Source organism: Pteronotus mesoamericanus, unplaced genomic scaffold (genome assembly GCF_021234165.1).
Source record: "Pteronotus mesoamericanus isolate MK-2021 breed Mesoamerican mustached bat unplaced genomic scaffold, CSHL_Meso_final scaffold_167, whole genome shotgun sequence".
Lineage (NCBI taxonomy): Eukaryota > Metazoa > Chordata > Mammalia > Chiroptera > Mormoopidae > Pteronotus > Pteronotus mesoamericanus.
The window spans coordinates 33072407-33092652 of NW_026555308.1; the positions used below are offsets into that span (position 1 = coordinate 33072407).

Sequence of the window (20246 nt, forward strand, 5' to 3'; positions counted from 1 at the left end):
TAAAGTGTTTTTTTTTTTTTGTAAAAAAATTCATCAGTACTTTGACTAGCCCTTGCCACCTCCTAACTGCATAATTTAGGACACAAAGCGAGCATCTTTTCTAATCCTTGGCAAATTGTCATACTCCTATCTAAGTCTGTATCAGCTTCCAACATTTTATGCTTTGTGCTTTCAATGTTGTGAAATACGGCCCAGAGTTCCTTTAACCGGAAATTTTTTTTTCTTCCAATATCACTATCCCTGGAACATCTTCATCCTTTTGTCACACTTTCCTCCTTTATGGTCATAAGTTGGCCTTCACTAGATTGTTCTGGCTGCACACCTAGAGTCTTAAATGACAGCCATGTCAATAATCCCAAAGCTAGCTAATTTTTCTATAACTTTATATTTGATTTGAATTTCACTTCTAGTACTATCACTTTTCATTATTTTTTGTTGCACTTTCAGTGGTGTTAGCCAATTCCCTCTTCTAATTATCCAATTTTATAAAATGTCACTTGGGCTTATCATGGGAGACAAGGAGATAGGACACTGGCCCCTCTTTCTGACTGTTATGAACTGAGTAACAGGCGCTAAATGACCAAACCACTAACAGACTTTGGAAGAACTGCTGTGATTAGTCTCTGATCATGAAAGAGCATCTGTTAATTTTCACTGTAATTTGTGGACTGAGAAGATAGCAGGGAACTTTGTACTTTATGCAATTACTCATATTTAATATACTGTGGTAAATTTAAACTTGAACCATGTTGTTGAGAGATTGATGTTACTTAATTAAAAGTGGTAAATGAAATTTGTGTATATCAGAACAACGTACTACTGTCTACAATATAGACAAGGAATGAGAATATGGATGGCACATGAACTTCTGACTGTCTTGATTCCTTAAATACTAACAAGTATTGCACACTGGCATTAAGGTGTTAACCAATTTATCTTTTCATCTTAATGAAAACTTTGCTTTATTTAAAATGTAAATATCAAAATTTATCAAAGAATACCCTTAAAAACTGGTTGGAAATATAACCAAAATATTTTAGGGTATGTTTTTTTGGTAATGTATACTGATAAAATGGAAATTTTCTAACCCAGGATGGTAAAATATTTGGAAGCACCAAAAATTACACTAATTTAAATACTTTCATTTCCATTTAATGCATAAATATTGACCTGGACAGTACGTTTATTACCTTGGCTATGAAATAGTCCCAGATACTGAGCTCAGGTGGGACGAACTTCTCTTTGACTGTCAGTGACTCCTGGCTTACTGGTGGTGAGGAAGAGGTCGGCGTGGCAGATTCTCTGCCAGACATTTTTGATGGCCTAAATAGTTTGGTCTGTTTTTCTTCTTCTTCCACTAGAGAAGAAACTAATAAGAACAAAGTAAAGTATTATTAAATAAGTACTATTTTCATTGTATAAGATCTAAGGCTAACTACAAATAAGTACGCACACAGAACTGAGGATCTCATTGTGATGGAAGAAAATAGGTAGAGGAAGTGAGACAAAAATTACCTTGCATAGCTATCTCTGCTTTTATCTCACTCTCTAAATGTTGACTTATAGGATGTAATATCTGCTTCTAAATGAGTTCACAATTTAGCTAAGACCATGATTGAAAATTATCTACATTGTTCTATTTTGCTTTTTAAGAATATCATGGCGAAGCCCTGACTGGTGTGGCTTGGTTGAGCATCAACCCACAAAGTAAAGGTTGCTGGTTCCTGATCAGGGCACATGCTTGAGTTGCAGGTCTGGTCTCAGTTGAGATGTGTGTGGGGGGCAACAGATGGATAGTTCTCTCTTATACCAATGTTCCTCTCCCTATCTTTCTCCCCTCCTTTCCTTCTCTCCGGGAATATATAAAATCTTAAAACAAAAAAAAGAATATCATGGAATCAATTCTAGCTAAAGGCATCAACTCACGAGATTCTTCCGTAACCACTGGCCTTTTAACTACATAGAAAACTACATTTTCACTGAAAGTATAAAAAGAATTCAAACACATAACTGCTTAAACTGATTCAGACTTAGAAATAATTTGAAGACGGAATTTTCTGTGTTAATAACAAAAATATAGAAAATGTAATAATCTTTATTGTTTTAACTTCTAAACATTTAACAGTATTCTTTTAGAATTTTACCTTAAAATATTAAGGGTATTAGCATATAAATCAAGTTATACAAATCTTTAATTAACACTAAATCACAGGATACCAATCACCAGTAGAGAATGAAGGATCCTAGACACAGGAGTGGTCTGATAGGCAAACAACTCCACATCAGGGCACATCAATATTTTCCTTCAATGGTTTCAGTGAGAATTCACTTACCTCCCAAATGAATGCAATAATTATGCTGTAATAAATTTTGATTATTTGAAGCTACTCAGCCTGCATAAACACCATGCTCATGCATTGCATCAAACAAGAGCCAAGCTGAGCTTAACAGAAAAATTTAGTTATTTCAGAAAAAGGAAATTAAATTGAATAAAATTAGTATCCTAAGAGTTTGCTAAAAATGGTATGATTATTACATAATCTTTCAAAAGACTTTAAAAGGACCCAACAAATTAAATGTGGTTTTTTTTTCTGTTATTATTAGTAATGGATAATCAACAATCACATTTCCAATATATCTGTTGTATACGTTTACATATATTCTAAAACTTAAACAGCGGTTTTTCCAAATTCTCACTAGGTAGAATATTCAAAATATAAAGGTATTTTTTTACCTTTCAAATAAATAATACTATGGTTTAAAATAAATTTATCATTTGACTTTAACACTACTATTTTGCCTATGTTTTTAGATTATTAGGTTTCATAAAATCTTGGGGAATCTCTGAAAATAGAACTTGCAAACAATGCTAAATTAATAAATTTTGTCTAGATTGCTATGTCATAAAATCCCCCCCCCCCCCCCCCCCCCCCCCCCCCTCTTCCTTCTTTTTTTTTTTTCTCCCTCCCCCCCCCCTCCCCCCCCCCCCCTCCTCTCTGACAATGTAGAGTTTTTAAAGCAAAACATGAGTGTTTTTAAAGTGAGAAATTATTTGATAGTATAGTCTGTGAACCCAGACACATCACATGAAAATAAGAGATTAACCACACTCAGGGAAATATTTAAAATTACAGACCCAATGACAGAAATATAAACCTCTTTATAAAAACACTACTGATAAACAAGGACGATAGGCTAAAAATGGCAAACAGGTGCACAGTACTGACTGTTACATTACTTGAAATGCTATAAATTAAAGGACCTGAGTGATACTTTCCAGTAAACAAATGATCTATAACTTGTCAAGAGGGTAGATGCTTCCTCTTCTCCCTCAAATTGCAGCAAGACCTGAGATAATTTTATGCTTAAATTGTTTTGAGTTAAGAGTGGTCATGAAGCTTAGGGGCAGCAACAGCGACTATTTAGCCATTGGGTACTCACTGCTTGTTTTTGAAAATGCTATTAATTAAACATCAAAATCTTCTGCCACTCCTTGGGTAAAAACTGATTTTACCATTCCATTATTAATGGAGTAAATGGCTACTTTACTAGTAATAAAAGAAACATATCAGAATTAGGGAGAAATGAAAAGGAACTTGAGATACAGAGCTTACAGATTATAAGGAGAATGAATAAGTAAGAAAGTGGGTAAAGGAAAACTGAGTTATATATGGGAGAAAGGAAAGAATTATGTATTGACATGAATTAAAAAATAAATTTCTTAACTGCCTGGGATTCACAGAACGTACCTTTTTAAAAGTGGGCTTCCATGTCAAGATTGTGGACTGAACAGGCAAATATACCTTTTTTCCCCTGTAAGAAGCCATATCCTCATCCCTAGCACATTCTGAAGTGGTTTTCTTAGAATTATGGAAGTAACACCCAATAGAACTCAAAACAGAAATAGAGAATGCTTGAGGTTACATATAAGGAAAGGACATGGGAGGTACAAAGAAGTGAGAAAGGCAATGTCGTTTTTATCATTAAGTTCTTCTGCACTGCTGGCTTTGTTGCCACACACTTATACTGCTTTCATGAAAATTAAAACATAAGAAAAGAAAGGCTAATAAGTTAACACTTATATTTTCCAGTGAATTCTTTTAAATTAGACACAACAGCCCTGGCCAAGTGGCTCAGTTGGTTGGAGCATGGTCTCTTACACCGAAAGGTTACTGGTTTGATTTCAGGTCAGGGCATGTACCTAGAATGCAAGTTTAATAGGGGTGCATACAGAAGGCAATTGATTGATGTTTCTCACATTGATGTTTTTCTCTCTCTCTCTAAAATTAATAAATATATCCTAGGGTGAGGATTAAATAAATAAATAAAACAAAATTTATATTCTGAACCATTTTAAATCAGACACAACAGCCCTGGTTAGGTGATTCAGTTGGTTGGAGCATCATCGTGCACAACAAAAGGTTGCAGGATTGATTCCCATCAGGGCACATACCTAGGTTGCTGTTTGATACCTAGTTAGGGAGCATACAGGAGGCAACTAATCAATGTTTCCCTCTCATATCCATGTCTGTCTGTCTGTCTATCAAATCAATAAACATATCCTTGGGTGAGGATTAAGAAAAAAAGAAAACTGACTTCAAAGTAACACAGAGGACCACCTCATTCTCCACTTCTCAATCTAAGGCACCCTTATCCATGAGGCTATTCATGAGAATGCCAAAGTGTGCATAAAGCTTCAGGAGGCATATGTCCTGGACCCTCAATTTTAACTCCACCTCTTTCTTCTTTTTTGGAGGGGGAAGGTAAATATGTTATGATTTAAAATATTTTATATTGAAAGCAACAGATATGGAGAAGATAAAAGTCATGTAAGCTTAAGATAAAATAGATTTCAAATCTACTTCTTCCCTACAGCAAGGTAATTCAGTCGAAGAGGTCTCCTAAGAAGAATATATTCATTCTCCTTTTTCATTAGGGGCATGAAAACTACAAATGTATGTAAACACAAATTAAGTATAAAAGGAATTCTCAAAATTATATATAAAACATGATTTTACAAGTAAACTTCAAAGATTCCTAAAAGAAAAAGACAAAATTAGGAGATTAAATAAGTAGTGAATTTTAGATACTTCTTAATCCTCAAAGAATAAAATTAATGATAAAATAAAATTAGATGACATTATCCAGATTTTACAAAGACCGTTTAACTCTCAAGGTCTTCCTAGGACCATTACTTCACATAGTACCTTGTACCCCCCTCATAAGTAGCCATAAAAATGAACTGATGAGTATCTTAATAGAAAGTAGTGATCTGTCTCCAAATCACAGAGCAAGGTAGTTTCCAAGGTAGTTGGTGTTCAAAATGATTCACTGAAATATGGAAGGAAAATATCACAATTTCTATTTAGATTTATTTTTTAATAAGTAGAAGGGTGAAGAGAAATAGGAGGAAAGGGGTAAGAAAGGGAGTGAGAAAGGAACAGTAGAGAAAAAAGGGAAAGGGGTGGAGGGAAAGGAGATAGCAGAAGGGGAAGGAAGAAGGAAAAAGGCCAGGAGAGAGAAAAGGGGAGGGAAGAAGGAACAGGAAGAAGAAATAAAAACTGTCAATGTTTGATATCTGTATCATCAATGGTACATGTTATTTATAAAAAAAGTACACATATTGGGGCTTTGCTTAAGCATGTTTCATGGATAGGTAACTTCACTAGGGTAATACTTTTCAGTCATCCTGTTGGCTACAATATGGATCTGTCTATAAGATTTCAGCCCAAACTAAAGAGACTTACTAAAAATTTGAATGCAATACAAACACACACAATAAAATATTCTTCAGGTGTAAAAGGGAAGGAAATCTTGTCCCATGCTACAACAGAGATGAACCTGGAGGACATCATGCGAGGTTGAAAGAAGACAGTCACAAAAAACAAATACTTAAGACTCCCTTATATGAGGTATCTAAAGTAGTCAAATTCATGGAAACAGAAAGTAGAATGGTGGTTACCAGGGGATGGGGGAAGGAGAGAAGCGGAAGATGTTGTATAATGGGTACAATTTTAAATTTGTAAAGTGAACAAAGTTCTGGAGATTTGTTTCACAACAATGTAAATGTACTTATCACTACTAAAAATGGTTAAGACAGTATATTTCATGTGTTTTTGACCATAAAAAATTATAATAAAGAAAAGACATTAGAACTATTTCATTGCAGCATTTAGCACTGCCAGAAATACTAGAAAATGTGGCTGGACATAGAGATCACATGCTTAGTCTCAAATAATGATGGAGTCTAGGTGAGAGCTGAGATGTTTCACAAAAGGATATTTAGAAATCAGAAGTCTGGCCAAGATGGAGGTGTAAATAGATCCTCCATCTATTATCACTTTGTCTCTTCGCACAACCAAAAGAAGGACAACAAATCTAAAAACAAATATTAACAAGAACGGAAAATTGAACTGTATGGAAGTCTGACAGCCAAGGAGCTAAAGAAAAAACATTCATCCAGACCAGAAGGAGGGGGTGGAGATGGTCAGCTGGGGTGAAGAGGATGCGTGGCAAGGCAGCGGCTGGAGGACCAGGTGGTCCCACCTTTGCATGCAGAAAAACCATAAGGAATGGCTGGGGAGTGAGCAGACTACGTAATCCAGGGTTCCAGTGTGGGAAAAGAAAGCCTCAAAACCACTGGAGGTAAAAACCTGTGGGGGTTGCAGCAGCAAGAGAAACTTCTAGCCTCACAGGAGAGTCTGTTGGAGAGACCCACGGGGTCCTAGAAAGTATACAAACCCACTGACACAGGAATCAGCACCAGAAGGGCCCAATTTGCTTGTGGGTAGTGGGGGAAGTGACTGAAAGCTGGGCAAGAGCAGAGCAAGCAGCACTGTTCTCTCTCTGACCCCTCCCCAACACACAGTGTCACAATGCAGGAACAGGGATTGCAAATACCTAAGGCTCTGCCCTGGCCAACATAACAGGCACGCTGAGACAAAGAAATATGGCCCAAATGAAAGAACATGTCAAAGCTCTAAAAATAGAACTAAGCAAGGAAGAGAGCCAACCTATCAGATGCATAGTTCCAAACACTGGCAATCAGGATGCTCACTGAATTGGTTATGGTCCCAAAATGGAGGAAATAGTGAAGGCTATGCAAAGTGAAATAAAGAAAATTATACAAGGAACCAACAGTGAAGAGAAGGAAACTGGGACTCAAATCAACGATTCGGAGCAGAAGGAAGAGATAAACATTCAACCAGAACAGAATAAAGAAACAAGAATTCATAAAAAATGAGGAGAGGCTTAGGAACCTCTGGGACAACTTTATACATCTAACATCTGAATCACAGAGGTGCCAGAAGGAGAAGAAGAGTAAGAAATTTTAAACTTATTTGAAAAAATAATGAAGGAGAACTTCCCCAATCTAGCAAAGGAAAGAGACTACCAGGAGATCCAGGAAGCTCAGAGTCCCAAAGAAGTTGGACCCAAGGAAGCCTACACCCAAGGCATATCATAATTATATTACCCAAGATTAAAGATAAGGAGAGAATATTAAAAACAGCAAGAGAAAAGGAGACAGTTACCTCCAAAGGAGTCCCCATAAGACTATTGGCTGATTTCTCAAAAGAAATCTTGCAGGCAAGAAAAGGCTGGCAAGAAGTATTCAAAGTCATGAAAGGCAAGGACCTACATCTAAGATTACTCCATCCAACAAAGCTATCATTTAGAATGGAAGGGCAGAAAAAGTGCTTCCCAGATAAGGTCAAGTTAAAAGAGCTCATCATCACCACCAAGCCATTATTAAATGAAATGTTAAAGCTACTTATCTAAGAAAAAGAAGATCAAAAACTATGAACGGTAAAATGACAACAAACTCACAACTATCAACAACTGAACCTAAAAAAAAACCAAAACAAACTAAGCAAACAACTAAAACAGGAACAGAGTCATAGAAATGGAGATGAGAGGGGAGGGGAGGGGGGAAGAATGGGGAAAAAGGTACATGGAATAAGCAGCATAAATAGTAGGTACAAGATAGGCAGGGGGAGGTTAAGAATAGTATAGGAAATGGAGAAGCCAAAGAACTTACATTTAGGACTCATGGACATAAGGGGGGTGGGTATGCTGGGGAGAGGGGTGGTGCAGGGTGGAGGGGAATAAAGGGGAGGAAAAAAATGGGACAACTGTAATAGCGTAATCAATAAAATATATATTAAAAATAAAAATAAAAGGATATTTATCTGTAAAAATTTACACTTGTGCATTTTTTAGTGTTTTTTTATCTTCTATGCTTTCCTTACCCTTATTATCTAAAAATTTGCCTCTCCCAGTAGTTATGAAATGAATATAATGCTTTTTAAACTTTAAAATTTATATTATATGGTCCTCAGTGAAAAAGCTGTCAAAGGACTCTAACCAAAAATGTATTCCCTTTTCCAGTGAAACTAGTTATTTTGCAGTGTAGCAGACAATTAAGTGTTTGGCACATTCAACTATATTTTAAATAGTTGATTTTGTTTTATATTTTAAGTGTTCTGATGTCTTACCTTTTCTGGTTAAGAAATGTTGCTAGTTTGCTAAAGGAATAATAGCAATGATATGTATCATCATTAAATACTGAATACAAAACTTTCACTTTATACAAGTTTATGGGAAAAAGAAAAACATCTGAATTTTCTGATCTGTATTTAACATTAATAATCAAATGCCAAAAATATACTTTAAAATGTCTAGAACATCATTAGCATTCTCACAGAAAAAAAATGACATGCTTACCACAAATACTCATTTTAAAATAATCATTTTCAATTTAGAGACATAAAAAATCATTACTGTAAATTTATCAAGATAAAAAATTCACAGTTCTTATAACTGTATTATCACAAGATACAATAAAAACTCTTAAAATAGTTTATTTTGCTATGTAATATGCAATGAAAAGCAAAAGTATGGATTTCTAACTGTTATCAGAAAAAAGGTACTTTTTTGAAAATTCCTATTGCTTAGTTGGTCTACTTTCAAAATTAATCATAATGCCCTGGCTTATGTGGCTCAGTGGATCAAGTACCGGTCTGCAAATCAAAGGGTCACCAGTTCGATTCCCAGTCAGGGCACATACCTGGATTGTGGGCCAGGTTCCCAGTAAGGGTGTGTGAGAGGCAACGACACATTGATGCTTCTCTCCCTCTCTTTCTCCCTCCCTTTCCCTCTGTCTAAAAATAAGTATTATCTTAAAAAAATTAATCATAATAGTAAAATAATTCAGAACTTTATGAACATTCATTTGTACTATAGTTTTAATTAATTAAAAAATAATAAATCCTTCATTTACATTTAAAGGGGAGTTCACAATGCAAATTAAATTTAATTAAAAAATAAATTACTGATTTGTGCACATTAACATCATGTTTGTTGAGAATTCTGACATGCTAAGCTAACATCTAATAAATATTTTCCATCATTTTCTTATATTACAAAGCTTAGGTCATAGTTAAATTTTATATCACTAAAAGAATTAGTACATTGACTATATAAAAAACATGTAGAGAGAAACAAAATTTAGTTCATTAGACCATTATTTCAAAGAAAATTCAACTGAGAATTTATACCAGAAGAAGGAAACAGTGACTTTTAAATTCCTCTCCTAGTACTATGTTTATGACAACACTTTCTAAAAGAAGATTTTTGGGGGTTCCACACATGTATTTCATCTTTAATATACAATACTTTGACACAGATTAGGTTCTCAGAAAAATGAAATACTCTAAACTGATCAGTTTTTCTTTGGCCAAATTTAAACAGTAAATACTAAAAAAATACATATTAATGTTGCCTGCATTCATATCAACCTTTCTAAAACATTATTTTATACTCTTGGTCAACAATGTATACTAAATACATGTGCAATTTGATTCTTGGGGCTTTATAGTTATGTTTAGCAGGTCAAACATGCAGGGCTGCTTACTTATGACCTAAAATTTATCAGGCTCCTTTGCTGCTTTAGTTGGTGAGCTTTCAGAACAATAAAATATTGCCTTCATAAAGTGAGATTTCAGAATTCTGCCTGATATGGAAAGCCACCACTGCTTGGTTCCTGCCTTGGTTGACTTTCTGTTCATAGATTTTGTCTCTCCAACCGTCAGTTGATCTGCTTCACAGGACTGTTGCTTCTAATTCCAAAACTGCCTTCATTATCTACTGTCTTTTCTTCTTCCTCTTTTTTTTTCCTGTTTCTTTTTCTTTTTTCCAGTTTCTCTCTCTCTCTCTTTCTCTCTCCCTTCTTCCCTCCTTCTCTCTCTCTCTCTCTCTCTCTGTCTCTCTCTCCCCTCCTCTGCTTTTAGACCTTTGGCTTCACCATTTAGTGAGTGAAATGCCATTTTCTGGTTAGCAAACCAATGAATCACATAATTCATGTCTTCTGTAAATGTCCCTTAGTTATTGTCTGTATTCAGAATAGTTTCTGGGTTCTTAAAAACAGATGAGCATCACATAACTTAGATATCCCTACAGCCAGCTCAACCACTAAGTGAATGAACCATGTTTTAAATATTCTGTATTATTTGGCTACCTTGTTCCACTCCAACGGTTAAAACACATAGGTGCAGATAATTTTTTGGTCACTTTATTTAAGATTCAGCAAGTGGTGGGATAACTATTATGATAGTACTTATAATGGGGCATACTTGAAAGATAATTTATGTAATGGTATTTCTGTCTAGAAACAACTAAATCTGAGTGGTTAAACAAAGAACAACCTGGACTTCAAGTCAGGTTCTTTATATTAATCTGTGCTCAGCAAAAATGGCTGAAACTGAGACCTACTAAATAGCCATTAAGAATGTATTTTTAATTTTTACAGGTCTGTGAATATTCCATAATAAGAATTTATCCCTTTCTAACATTTCACATTAATAAGATCAGTCTTAACAAATGTTTTTCTCTTAGAACACACTAAAAACAGGGCTAAAATTAGTTTACCAATTATTTATTTAATACTAATCTCAATAGAGCTATAAATTTTATTCTGCTAGACTTCGAAGTTAGTCATTTCCTTTTTTATCCAAATAAAAAAATAAAGCATAGAAAATTACTCTTAAAAATTAGAAAAGAGATGTTATGGAAATTAAAATGTTTTAATAATTTTAAAAGCAAGATTATCACATATAAGCTAATAAATTATAAAAAGAAAGCTTAAAAGAAAGGCAGAAAGCATCATAAAGATTCTTTTTGAGTCAAGAAGACTTGGTGTTTTAATCTTTAAATAAACACATATAATTTCAGTATTAGGGTGTTTAGGAAAAGGGAAAAAATTGTTTAAAATATTTACTTTTCATGGTATCATGAACACTTAGAAATCCAAAACCCCAAATGGCCAGAATCATAATGCGCAAAACATGAAGCAGCCTCATTTGAAATGTTTTTTTCCAGTCATTTCAAGCCATAGTTTGATTTGCCCTGATTAATACTGACATTTCTTTATTTCAACACATTAATAATATATTAAAATCTGAGGAACAGTAAACATCTGAATAAAGAATTTAAAAGAAGAATAAAAATGCGGTGATGATTTTCTAAAATGCTAATCATTGTTTTAAATCAAAACTATGGCTTGCTTAAAATAAATTATCAATTTTCTCTAACAAGTGCCAAACAAAACAAAACTGGCCCACTATACCCCAACCCCTCCAAAATAACATAAAGCAAGCTAAGCTGTAAAAGCCTATTTCTAAAGCTAATATCTTGCCTGCAAGACTGGGAGGGCTATAAGAACTGAAGGTTGAAAGAGCTTTGGAAAAGCTCACACATTCCATGGAGAATACCACTACTTGGTGGGGGGTAGGCATAGCAAAGTGCCTTCCTGCCAAAGAAAGAAAAGAGAATCTGTATTTGGGATAGAACAAAAACCAATGTTACAGTATATATCAACAAATAAAAATTTCAATAGTGAAAGATAAAGGAAACTACAAATGATAGTTCTAATTACCGGTACGTGAGTATCTTAAAGTTTGACATTGCACCAGAAACTTTATACTGCATTTTCACCATAAAACTATTTGTTCAGGATTTAAGAAAATGGTCTGTATCAAGATCTTCCTGAGAATAAATTAAAATATAATTACATTTGCCAAAGTTACCATTTAGATGAATAAATGAAGCCTGTCTTTTTTTTTTTAAAAAAAAAGATAAAACAGATTAAAAACTAACCAGATAATGATTTTGAGTGTATCTGTCCTTTGCTGGAAACATGTGCACCTCCACCAAACACAGCAGACCACATTTTTTCATTTAGAGGATGTGCCACAATCCGAAATAGTTCATTACTTGAATGTGTTGCCAAGCCATGGATGAAGAGACTGAGATACACTGCTGTGAGAATCTCACAGAGCAAAATTGTAAGCCCTGACTGGGCTTCCTCACCAGAAGAATTCAAAAGTCGGATTAGAGACGTTATTCCTAGAAGAAACAACAAGCATAAATACCATTAACAATAAACATAACAAGTAAGAAATTAACTACATTATCTAGTTTTTAAAAAAACTTTATTGCATCAGGATTAAAATATTTTCTTCTCTAGATTCACAGACTAGAAGAGGCTATTATAGTTAAGGCATGAATTCTGAGCTATTTGTTCAATTCAGAGACACTGAAAATCTGTAATCTAATTCAAATCTGACAGATATAAAAAAGTGATATAACAGAACATTTGAGTTATTTTAATATAATTATGAGGGAAATACTAAAGTTAAGTAGCTGCATAATTTGTAAGGAGTGGGGAATATTGAACTGGTATCAATCCTAACAGTATTTAACATGATTACCATACAGCAAAACCCAAACAAACCTACTTTTTCCTTATGTGATTAAATTCAAGCTAAGAAAAACTCATACAAATACAAATTATTTATACCTGGCCACTGAGCTGGTGATGTATTGGGAGTTATTGCTTCATCTAAGCTTCCTGTTTTCAAAGAATGTCGATGGGGAAGCAGTACTGTCTGATACACCATTCCAGTAAACTGATTCGTTTGGAACGAACTAAGAGAAGAAAAAATTTAAATAATAATAAACTACAATGACCTATATAACAACAATATAATAAAACAATAATAATATGCAATAATCCAAAACAGATTTCAAATATTCTATGTTTTATTATTTTTAAGATTTTATTTTTACAGAGAGGGGAAGGGAGGGAAAAAGAGAGGGAGAGAAACATTGATGTGCAACAAATACATCAATTGGTTGCCTCTCACATGCCACCAAATGGGGACCTGGCCTGCAACCCAGGTGTGTGCTCTGACTGAGAATTGAACTGGCTACCTTTTGGTTCATAGACCAGTGCTCAGTTCACTGAGCCACACCAGCCACAGCATAATATTCCATGTTTTAGATTTAACTTCTAGAGTACCTTAAATAAAAATTTTTGTTTGTTAGTTATACTGCTATTACATCTACATTATACTCCATAATCTAATGCTATATTAAAACAAAGTGTCCTTTAATTATAAATATACAAATTTTCTAAAAACACATGTAATAGGTTTTAAGTACATTTACTTAAAGACACAGAATATGTACAAATGAGAAAACTGAATTACTATTGGTCACAAGTAGCAAGCTTATATATCACTCTTTAAAACAAGGTTATCTGGTTGAAAACAAAATCATTTTAATTTTAATTTGATATTTAATGGCTAGACTACCTACATCAGGGTAGGCTGCGTGAAGTATATGCACCAGGTTCCAGGCAAATAATAAAAAACATGGTTTGTGTTGCTCATGAAATTTACAGCCTGGTGGGGAAATCAGACACAAATAATTTTTTAAGATGGTTTTTAAAGGCAAAACCTATACATACAGTGCCATGAAAGCAAAAGACAGGAGCATTTCACATAATTTGGGAATTCAGGGTGCTTCTCCAAGTAAATGGCACTTTAATCTAAAACTAAACAGATAAATGAACAAATAACTTTCAGCTTGACATAAACTATGAAATACAACAGAAAATGGTGCATATTTTTAACCTGTCAGAAATTTCTATCTCATATGTTAAGTAAAGGGATATAGTGTTTAAATATAGCACATTTAATGGTTTAGGCCTGTTCTCATTGACCAGTTTATTAGTGATAGCATTTTCATGTATTTGTAAATAGTTTATCTTGCTTTACTTTCCAGTTTCAAGATGGCAGAGTAACAACAAAAAAATCCCATTATAGTAAATGGATATGATAAAAGAGATAATAATATGTTGATGAAAGTAAAGTCATACTCAATAACAAGAAAATGAACTCCTGAAGAACCAGGGTCAAAAAAATCAAACTTAGGAATATATAACCAGAATAGTAACCTTAGGCTACCCATGCGAAAATTCCAACACATAAGATAGACAGACAATAAAAAATCAACATCAAGAAAGGCTGACATCATGTAAGAGACAACAAATTCAGTGAAAGACCTGCACCTGAGGAAGCAGAATGAGCAGAACACTAAGTGCTTTCTATTCAGATAGGTTGTTTTTTTTTTTAAGAAAAAAAACAAAAACAAGAAAGACAATAAGTTATATAAAAATTTTTATATGTTTATAAAAATTATATGTTATATTACAATCAACAGAGATCTTAAAAATGAAAAATAGAATTTCTGAAACAAACTTAGGCTTAATAAAAGATAAGAAATCGCTGAAGAACGATTTGGTGTCTGGAAAATGAAGTAAGGATTTCTCCTGAAATGAAGCAAAAAGAAAGATAAGGACCATATGAGAGGAAAGCTAAAACAAAAATAAGAGGGGCCCACAAGTTCTAATATCTAATAGGAAAGGAAACAGAAGAAATAAGACGAAATATTTAAAGAAGTCAAGTCAGAGAATTTCAAAGAACTAAAGAAAGACATAGAAAGACCCCAGAGTGTTAAACAATATTTTTAAAAGCCTAGATGAATTACACTGAAACATTAAGAAAGAAAAATCAACTTCTCTGTAAAATTTTTTTCAGGGCCAAGTGATTCAAAACCTCCTCTGTCCTCCCTAAGCCTTTTTCATCATATTATACTACTTATCATTTAAGTTCTATGCCATCTTATCAGTTCATTTATCAGTTCATGTTTGTTTCTAACTTAAGGAAGGAAAACTTATCAGGTCATTAGGCACTGATCAATAAAAGGCTGCTAAATAAGTTATATTGACAAGAGTTTACTTGAGATTCGTTTGCCATAAAGATATGTTAAAATTTCAAAGATGAATAAAAGTACTCAACACTGCAGCCATATGCTTTTTGCATTATTTAAAGTGTACTGCTCTATACAGTTTTTCCAAAGCAAGAGCATAAATATCCTGAACCCTTATCAGTTTACTGCAAGCATTCTTAAATTTCACAAAGATATTTACCTGTAGTTATGACTACCACAAAGGCACTGATATATACAAGCAGAAAGGGAGGCTGCTAAAGTATGCATTACATATACCTGAAAAAAAAACAAAATTAACTTTAAGTATGTAATGTAACTTTTTTTCAAGACCTAATATCAGCATTTTAAAAAAGATGAAAAAACAATTTTACCCTTCTAAACTAATTCCTCTTTTTCCTTAATACGCCTTTCTACCTTCTGAGGTCTTACTACAGACAAAAAGTACTGAGGCCTTTGGCAGAAATTATAAAACACATACCTGCTACCTAACTTCTATTTCAGAAGCAAATGGGAAAACATTATAGCTATTCTGTAAGTGCCTGAACCATGTATTAAAAGCAAACTCTTAAAAGTTCAACCTGCTTCTTCCCCAACCAAAATACGAAAAAGCACAACCTGATAAAAGACAATTCACCTATGGACAGGTCTTTGAAGAATATGCTATCACATACTCTAGTTACTACAGAAAACAAACAATTTAAAAAGAATAAAATTTTAGAGAAAGGAGGTACGAAAGACAGCAATTAAAGGCAAATATTTGTATTGGGAAGAGGTTCTAAATAACAGAAGTAGATCTGAGGATGAAGAAGTGTAAAAACCTAGGTAAGAAAGTAGACTAGACTATTAAAAACTAGGTTCTTGATCTAATCATGAAGTATGACAGTCTTTTATGTTGATAAAAACAAGGAATGATAGATTAAAGTTTCATTATTATTTCTACTTTATTAGTAAGACATGTAGTATGAATTAAAATCAAGAATATCATCATGTAAAATGTAAAAACATCAAAGACCATGTATGGAAGATTGCGAAAATGATCAGATTATTTTCCAGCTTCTCCAATAAAGTCATCTCCCCACTTACTGATTAAGTTCAGGCTGGCCTTGGAATAGCTTGCTTTGACCAAGAGGATACAACGTAAGTCATCTGTAAATTCTGAACCTGGTCCTCAAAAGGCCCTACAAATCCTACTCTTGCTGTTTTTTAAACTCCTGCAACCATGATATGAAATAACTTAGATGTGATTGTTAATTTCATGTGTCAGCTTGACCAGCCCTTGAGGTGCCAGAGATTTGGTCAAACACTATTCTGGGTACATCTGTTAGGGTGATTTTGGATGAGATTATCATTGAATTGGAACACTAATAGATGTGAGTAGGCCTCATCCAATCAATTGAAGACCTGAATAGAACAAAAAGATTGTGTATGAAGGAAACCTCTGCCTGGCTGCGGTGAGCTGGGACATGGGTCGTTCCTGTTTTTGTAGTAGAACTCTTCTTGGGTCCCAAGCCTGCTAGCTTTCAACTGGAATTTATACTACCAGCTGTCCTTGTTCCCAGGACTTCAGACTTGGACTGGAACTGCATGACCAACTCTCCTGGGTATCCAGCTTGCTAACTGCAGATCTTGGGACTTCTCAGCCTCCATAATTATGTAAGCCAATTGTTTATAATAAAGCTCTTTAAACACACACATACCCCTTATTGGTTCTGTTTCTCTAGAGAACCCCGACTATGCTCTAGGCTTGCCTGTTGGAGGATGAGACACATATAACCCAGATTCTCTGTCAGCCCTGCAAATAGTCTGCCAACCATCAGAAACATAAGCAAGGTCATCTTAGATCATCCAGAATCCAGTCAACCTTTCAGCTGAACAAAGACAAGTGAAAGTATCCAGACATCAGCCCAGCTGGTCCAAACCAGAAGAACTGATGAGCCAACCCACAGAATCATGAGCAAAATAAATGATGGCATTTTAGGCTGCTAATATTGCAGGGTGGTTCTTAAGCATCAAAAGCTAACTGATACACCAGGGTATGCTTATTATTAAAGTTCAATATGGAATAGAGTTTGGCCAAAATGAGATCAATCTGAGGAAATAAATTCCTATGTGTAAAATATGCAATGTGGACATTTATACTATAGAGCAGAAAAACAAGTGGTAAAATTAAATTACAAGGGTGAAGGTTACACAAGAGGATAAAACTGTACAAGAGGCCACCATTGGGCAAAACAGAAATATGAACTGGTATGATGTCACAGCCTGTGAGGTGGGAGAGAAACAAATGACAGATTATGAGTTGGAAAAAAAAGACAGATACAAAAATAGTCAAAATTGGTCATACTTGAAAGGATTTCATTATGTTTGCAAGATAAAGATGGAATATGAAATGTGATGTTAATGACAGACAAAGTGGAGTGGTGATGCATGGTAATATAGCTGATTCAGATAACTAGATTACTTTTACATCAGAGTCACTTGAGGAGATTCTTAAAAAATACACATTCTTGAGACTCACTCTTACAGACTGATTCAGTAAGTTTGGAATGAATTAAACAATCCAAACATCAACAAGTACTACAGGTGAGTCTGCTGTAGCCAGAATCATGAATCACTGCCTAGCTCAGGGGAGTGACTGGGGTCAAACACTTCACATTATCCTGAAAATATGTAATTTTTAATATTAACAAAGAAAAGCTTTACATTCATATTACTAACTTTACACCAAAATATTAAGTCTCTCTCTCTAAAAAGCAGTCAGCTTTTTGGCTAGCTGTACTACTAAAGAAATTACTCATGTATCTGCATATACACTAACTACTCAATAAAATTGCTAAACAAGACTTAATTATTAGCATTTGATTAAAAATTGAAGTACCTTATTGGGTATAAGTAATACAAGGTGACCCTGGCCTAAAATGAGGAGTTTTCTTTGATCAAATAAATATAAACTTGGAAATGTTAACAATCACTATGTATAATCAGATGTTTAAAATGTTTTTAAGAACTACAACATTTATCTTTTAGTTTTATTGTAGTATACAGATAAATTAAAAGACTGAAACCAAGCATACTTACTTTATTGCTTTGGATATCAGGATGGGGTGGTGAATCGAAGTTTACTATGGCATGTAGAATATCATGTGTTAGATTACTAAGGTGCAATAATGGATTGGCAACTACTGTTTTGGCACTGGCTGTACAAGCAAAGAGGAGAGGTACCGAGGTTTGCTCTGAAAGAGGGCTAGGAAATATTGGTTCTGATGTTTCCTTAAAAACAAAGGGAAAAAAAGGTTACCCACCAATTTATAGTTATAACCCATTACTTATGTAACTTAGGGGTTTCTTTGAAAAACTTCTAAGCAACTAAAAATTAAAAGCCTAACAAACTTTTTACAGTCAGAGGAGACTTCAGGAGGTCAATATTCCAGCAATTATATTGAAAAAATGATGGAACAATACCCTCTTATCGTAAGAAGTTTATCACCTCATAAGGCATTCATACAAGAATGTGAAGTATGAATTCAATATATCATAGAGTCTAATATAAAACTGTCCTTAAAGTGCAATACATGCACACTCTACAAATTCACAATATGAAGTACCACACAGAAAGGAAGATTCCTTAAAGATACCATAATGAAGAAAATCAACATTTTTAATATTTAAAAACAATTACCCAAAACTTTTTCATACATGTACTATTTTGACTGGCTATCTGGTAAGTTACATACCTGCTGAGATTCTTGTAAAAGCAAAATCAATTCCATTCTCACAGATGCAAGACCCCCACCATGGGATCCATGAAGTATGCAGTAACTAAGAAACATTCTCAAGAGTGACTGATATTTCAAAAGCCATTGTCTTTTTTCCTGAAAATTTTCCCTCAGTTGTTTTACTTTTGTTTGGTGGAGCAAATCTTCACCATCTTCATTTATTCCCAATTCATCTCCATTTGCATCAAATGCAGATTGTAATTCTTCAGCATCTGAACAATAGTCACAAATTTTCTGAAGAGCTATCACCTCTTTTTCAAGCCAGTGGTACAGCTGGTAACGCAATTTTCCACCATCTATTTCATAGCCAGTAGATAAAGTACGAAGTTCTCCTGTGAGAATCTTTAAACATGCTCTAAATTTTAATTGAACTGAAATTATATCTTCTGATGGACTTAAAATGTCATTTTCATCTAGTGTACAAAGGGAGTCTGTGTAATTAGAACTTGTTTCATCTATTTTTTTATTTAAAGGTTTTAGTTCTTTCATTGAAATAGGGACAGCCTCATTTTCTTCATCATTATCACTGTCCCATTTTAATTCTAAAGAGTCATCTTGAAATACAACACTTGGTTGGCTCCAGTCAAAAGAAAGAGTGGAGTTTGATTGCTTCTCTGAAGAACCCTCTGAAGAAGATGCAAAACCATTCATGAGTGACTGTGACCAATCAATAGCAGAAGACTTATCTTCCCTTGCATCCAATTTGAATGGAGAAGTAGGGGAACAGTCTTTACTAGTGTCCAGAAAACTAGATGTTCTACAAAAAGGTTTTGTTTTCTTGGTAACTTTTGGCATCTTTGATAATACTTCCAAAGCCAACATGGGGCAGCCAGCTTTTAAATGAGCAGTGGCAGTAGTAAAAAATAACCTTCTTTCACTTAAATTAATTGTTCCTGCCAGTCCACTTCTTCCTGTTAAACTCACATGTGTGGAGAATGCATCAGATGATCCAAAATGACGTCTCAACAAAAGAGGATGTGTTCTTAGATAATTGTAGAAATTAAAAACTGCAGGATTACAGGCTGACATCATGACTTGATCTGAAAGTAAATTCATTTTATGAGCCAAAAAAAATTCTTCAAGAGTTATCTATTTGGTCAGTCTCTTGAAAAACTTTTATTAACAGACCACACTAATACATAGCACTGAACAGATAAGAACACATTTGTAATCAAAGCGTTTTAACACAGTAGGAAAACAAAGGTTATGCTGATTTCACATATTTTCAGGTAAGAATCTAAGAATTTAAAACATCCACTTACACACTTAGTCTTTTTCTCCTACTTTTCTGGACACTCACTCCTTCCCAGTCTGCTTTTCTAGATCTTCCTCATCTTC

The 20246-nt window shown here is 34.1% G+C and overlaps 1 protein-coding gene across 8 annotated transcripts in view; it reads right to left on the reverse strand.

Moving 5' to 3' along the window:
* Nucleotides 1–20246, reverse strand: part of DMXL1 (Dmx like 1) — a 152681-nt gene that overhangs the window by 57902 nt on the left and 74533 nt on the right. For 5 of the 8 annotated variants that reach the window (XM_054589917.1, XM_054589919.1, XM_054589918.1 and 2 more), the window contains exons 24-30: nt 18867–19948; nt 18211–18402; nt 15332–15408; nt 12857–12984; nt 12154–12402; nt 11693–11806; nt 1191–1369 (exon numbers count right to left, since the gene is read on the reverse strand). In XM_054589917.1, the coding sequence (XP_054445892.1) occupies nt 1191–1369; nt 11693–11806; nt 12154–12402; nt 12857–12984; nt 15332–15408; nt 18211–18402; nt 18867–19948 (2021 nt within the window). The remainder of the gene's footprint in view (nt 1–1190; nt 1370–11692; nt 11807–12153; nt 12403–12856; nt 12985–15331; nt 15409–18210; nt 18403–18866; nt 19949–20246) is intronic. The other 3 variants (XM_054589921.1, XM_054589922.1, XM_054589923.1) reach the window with 1 other exon arrangement.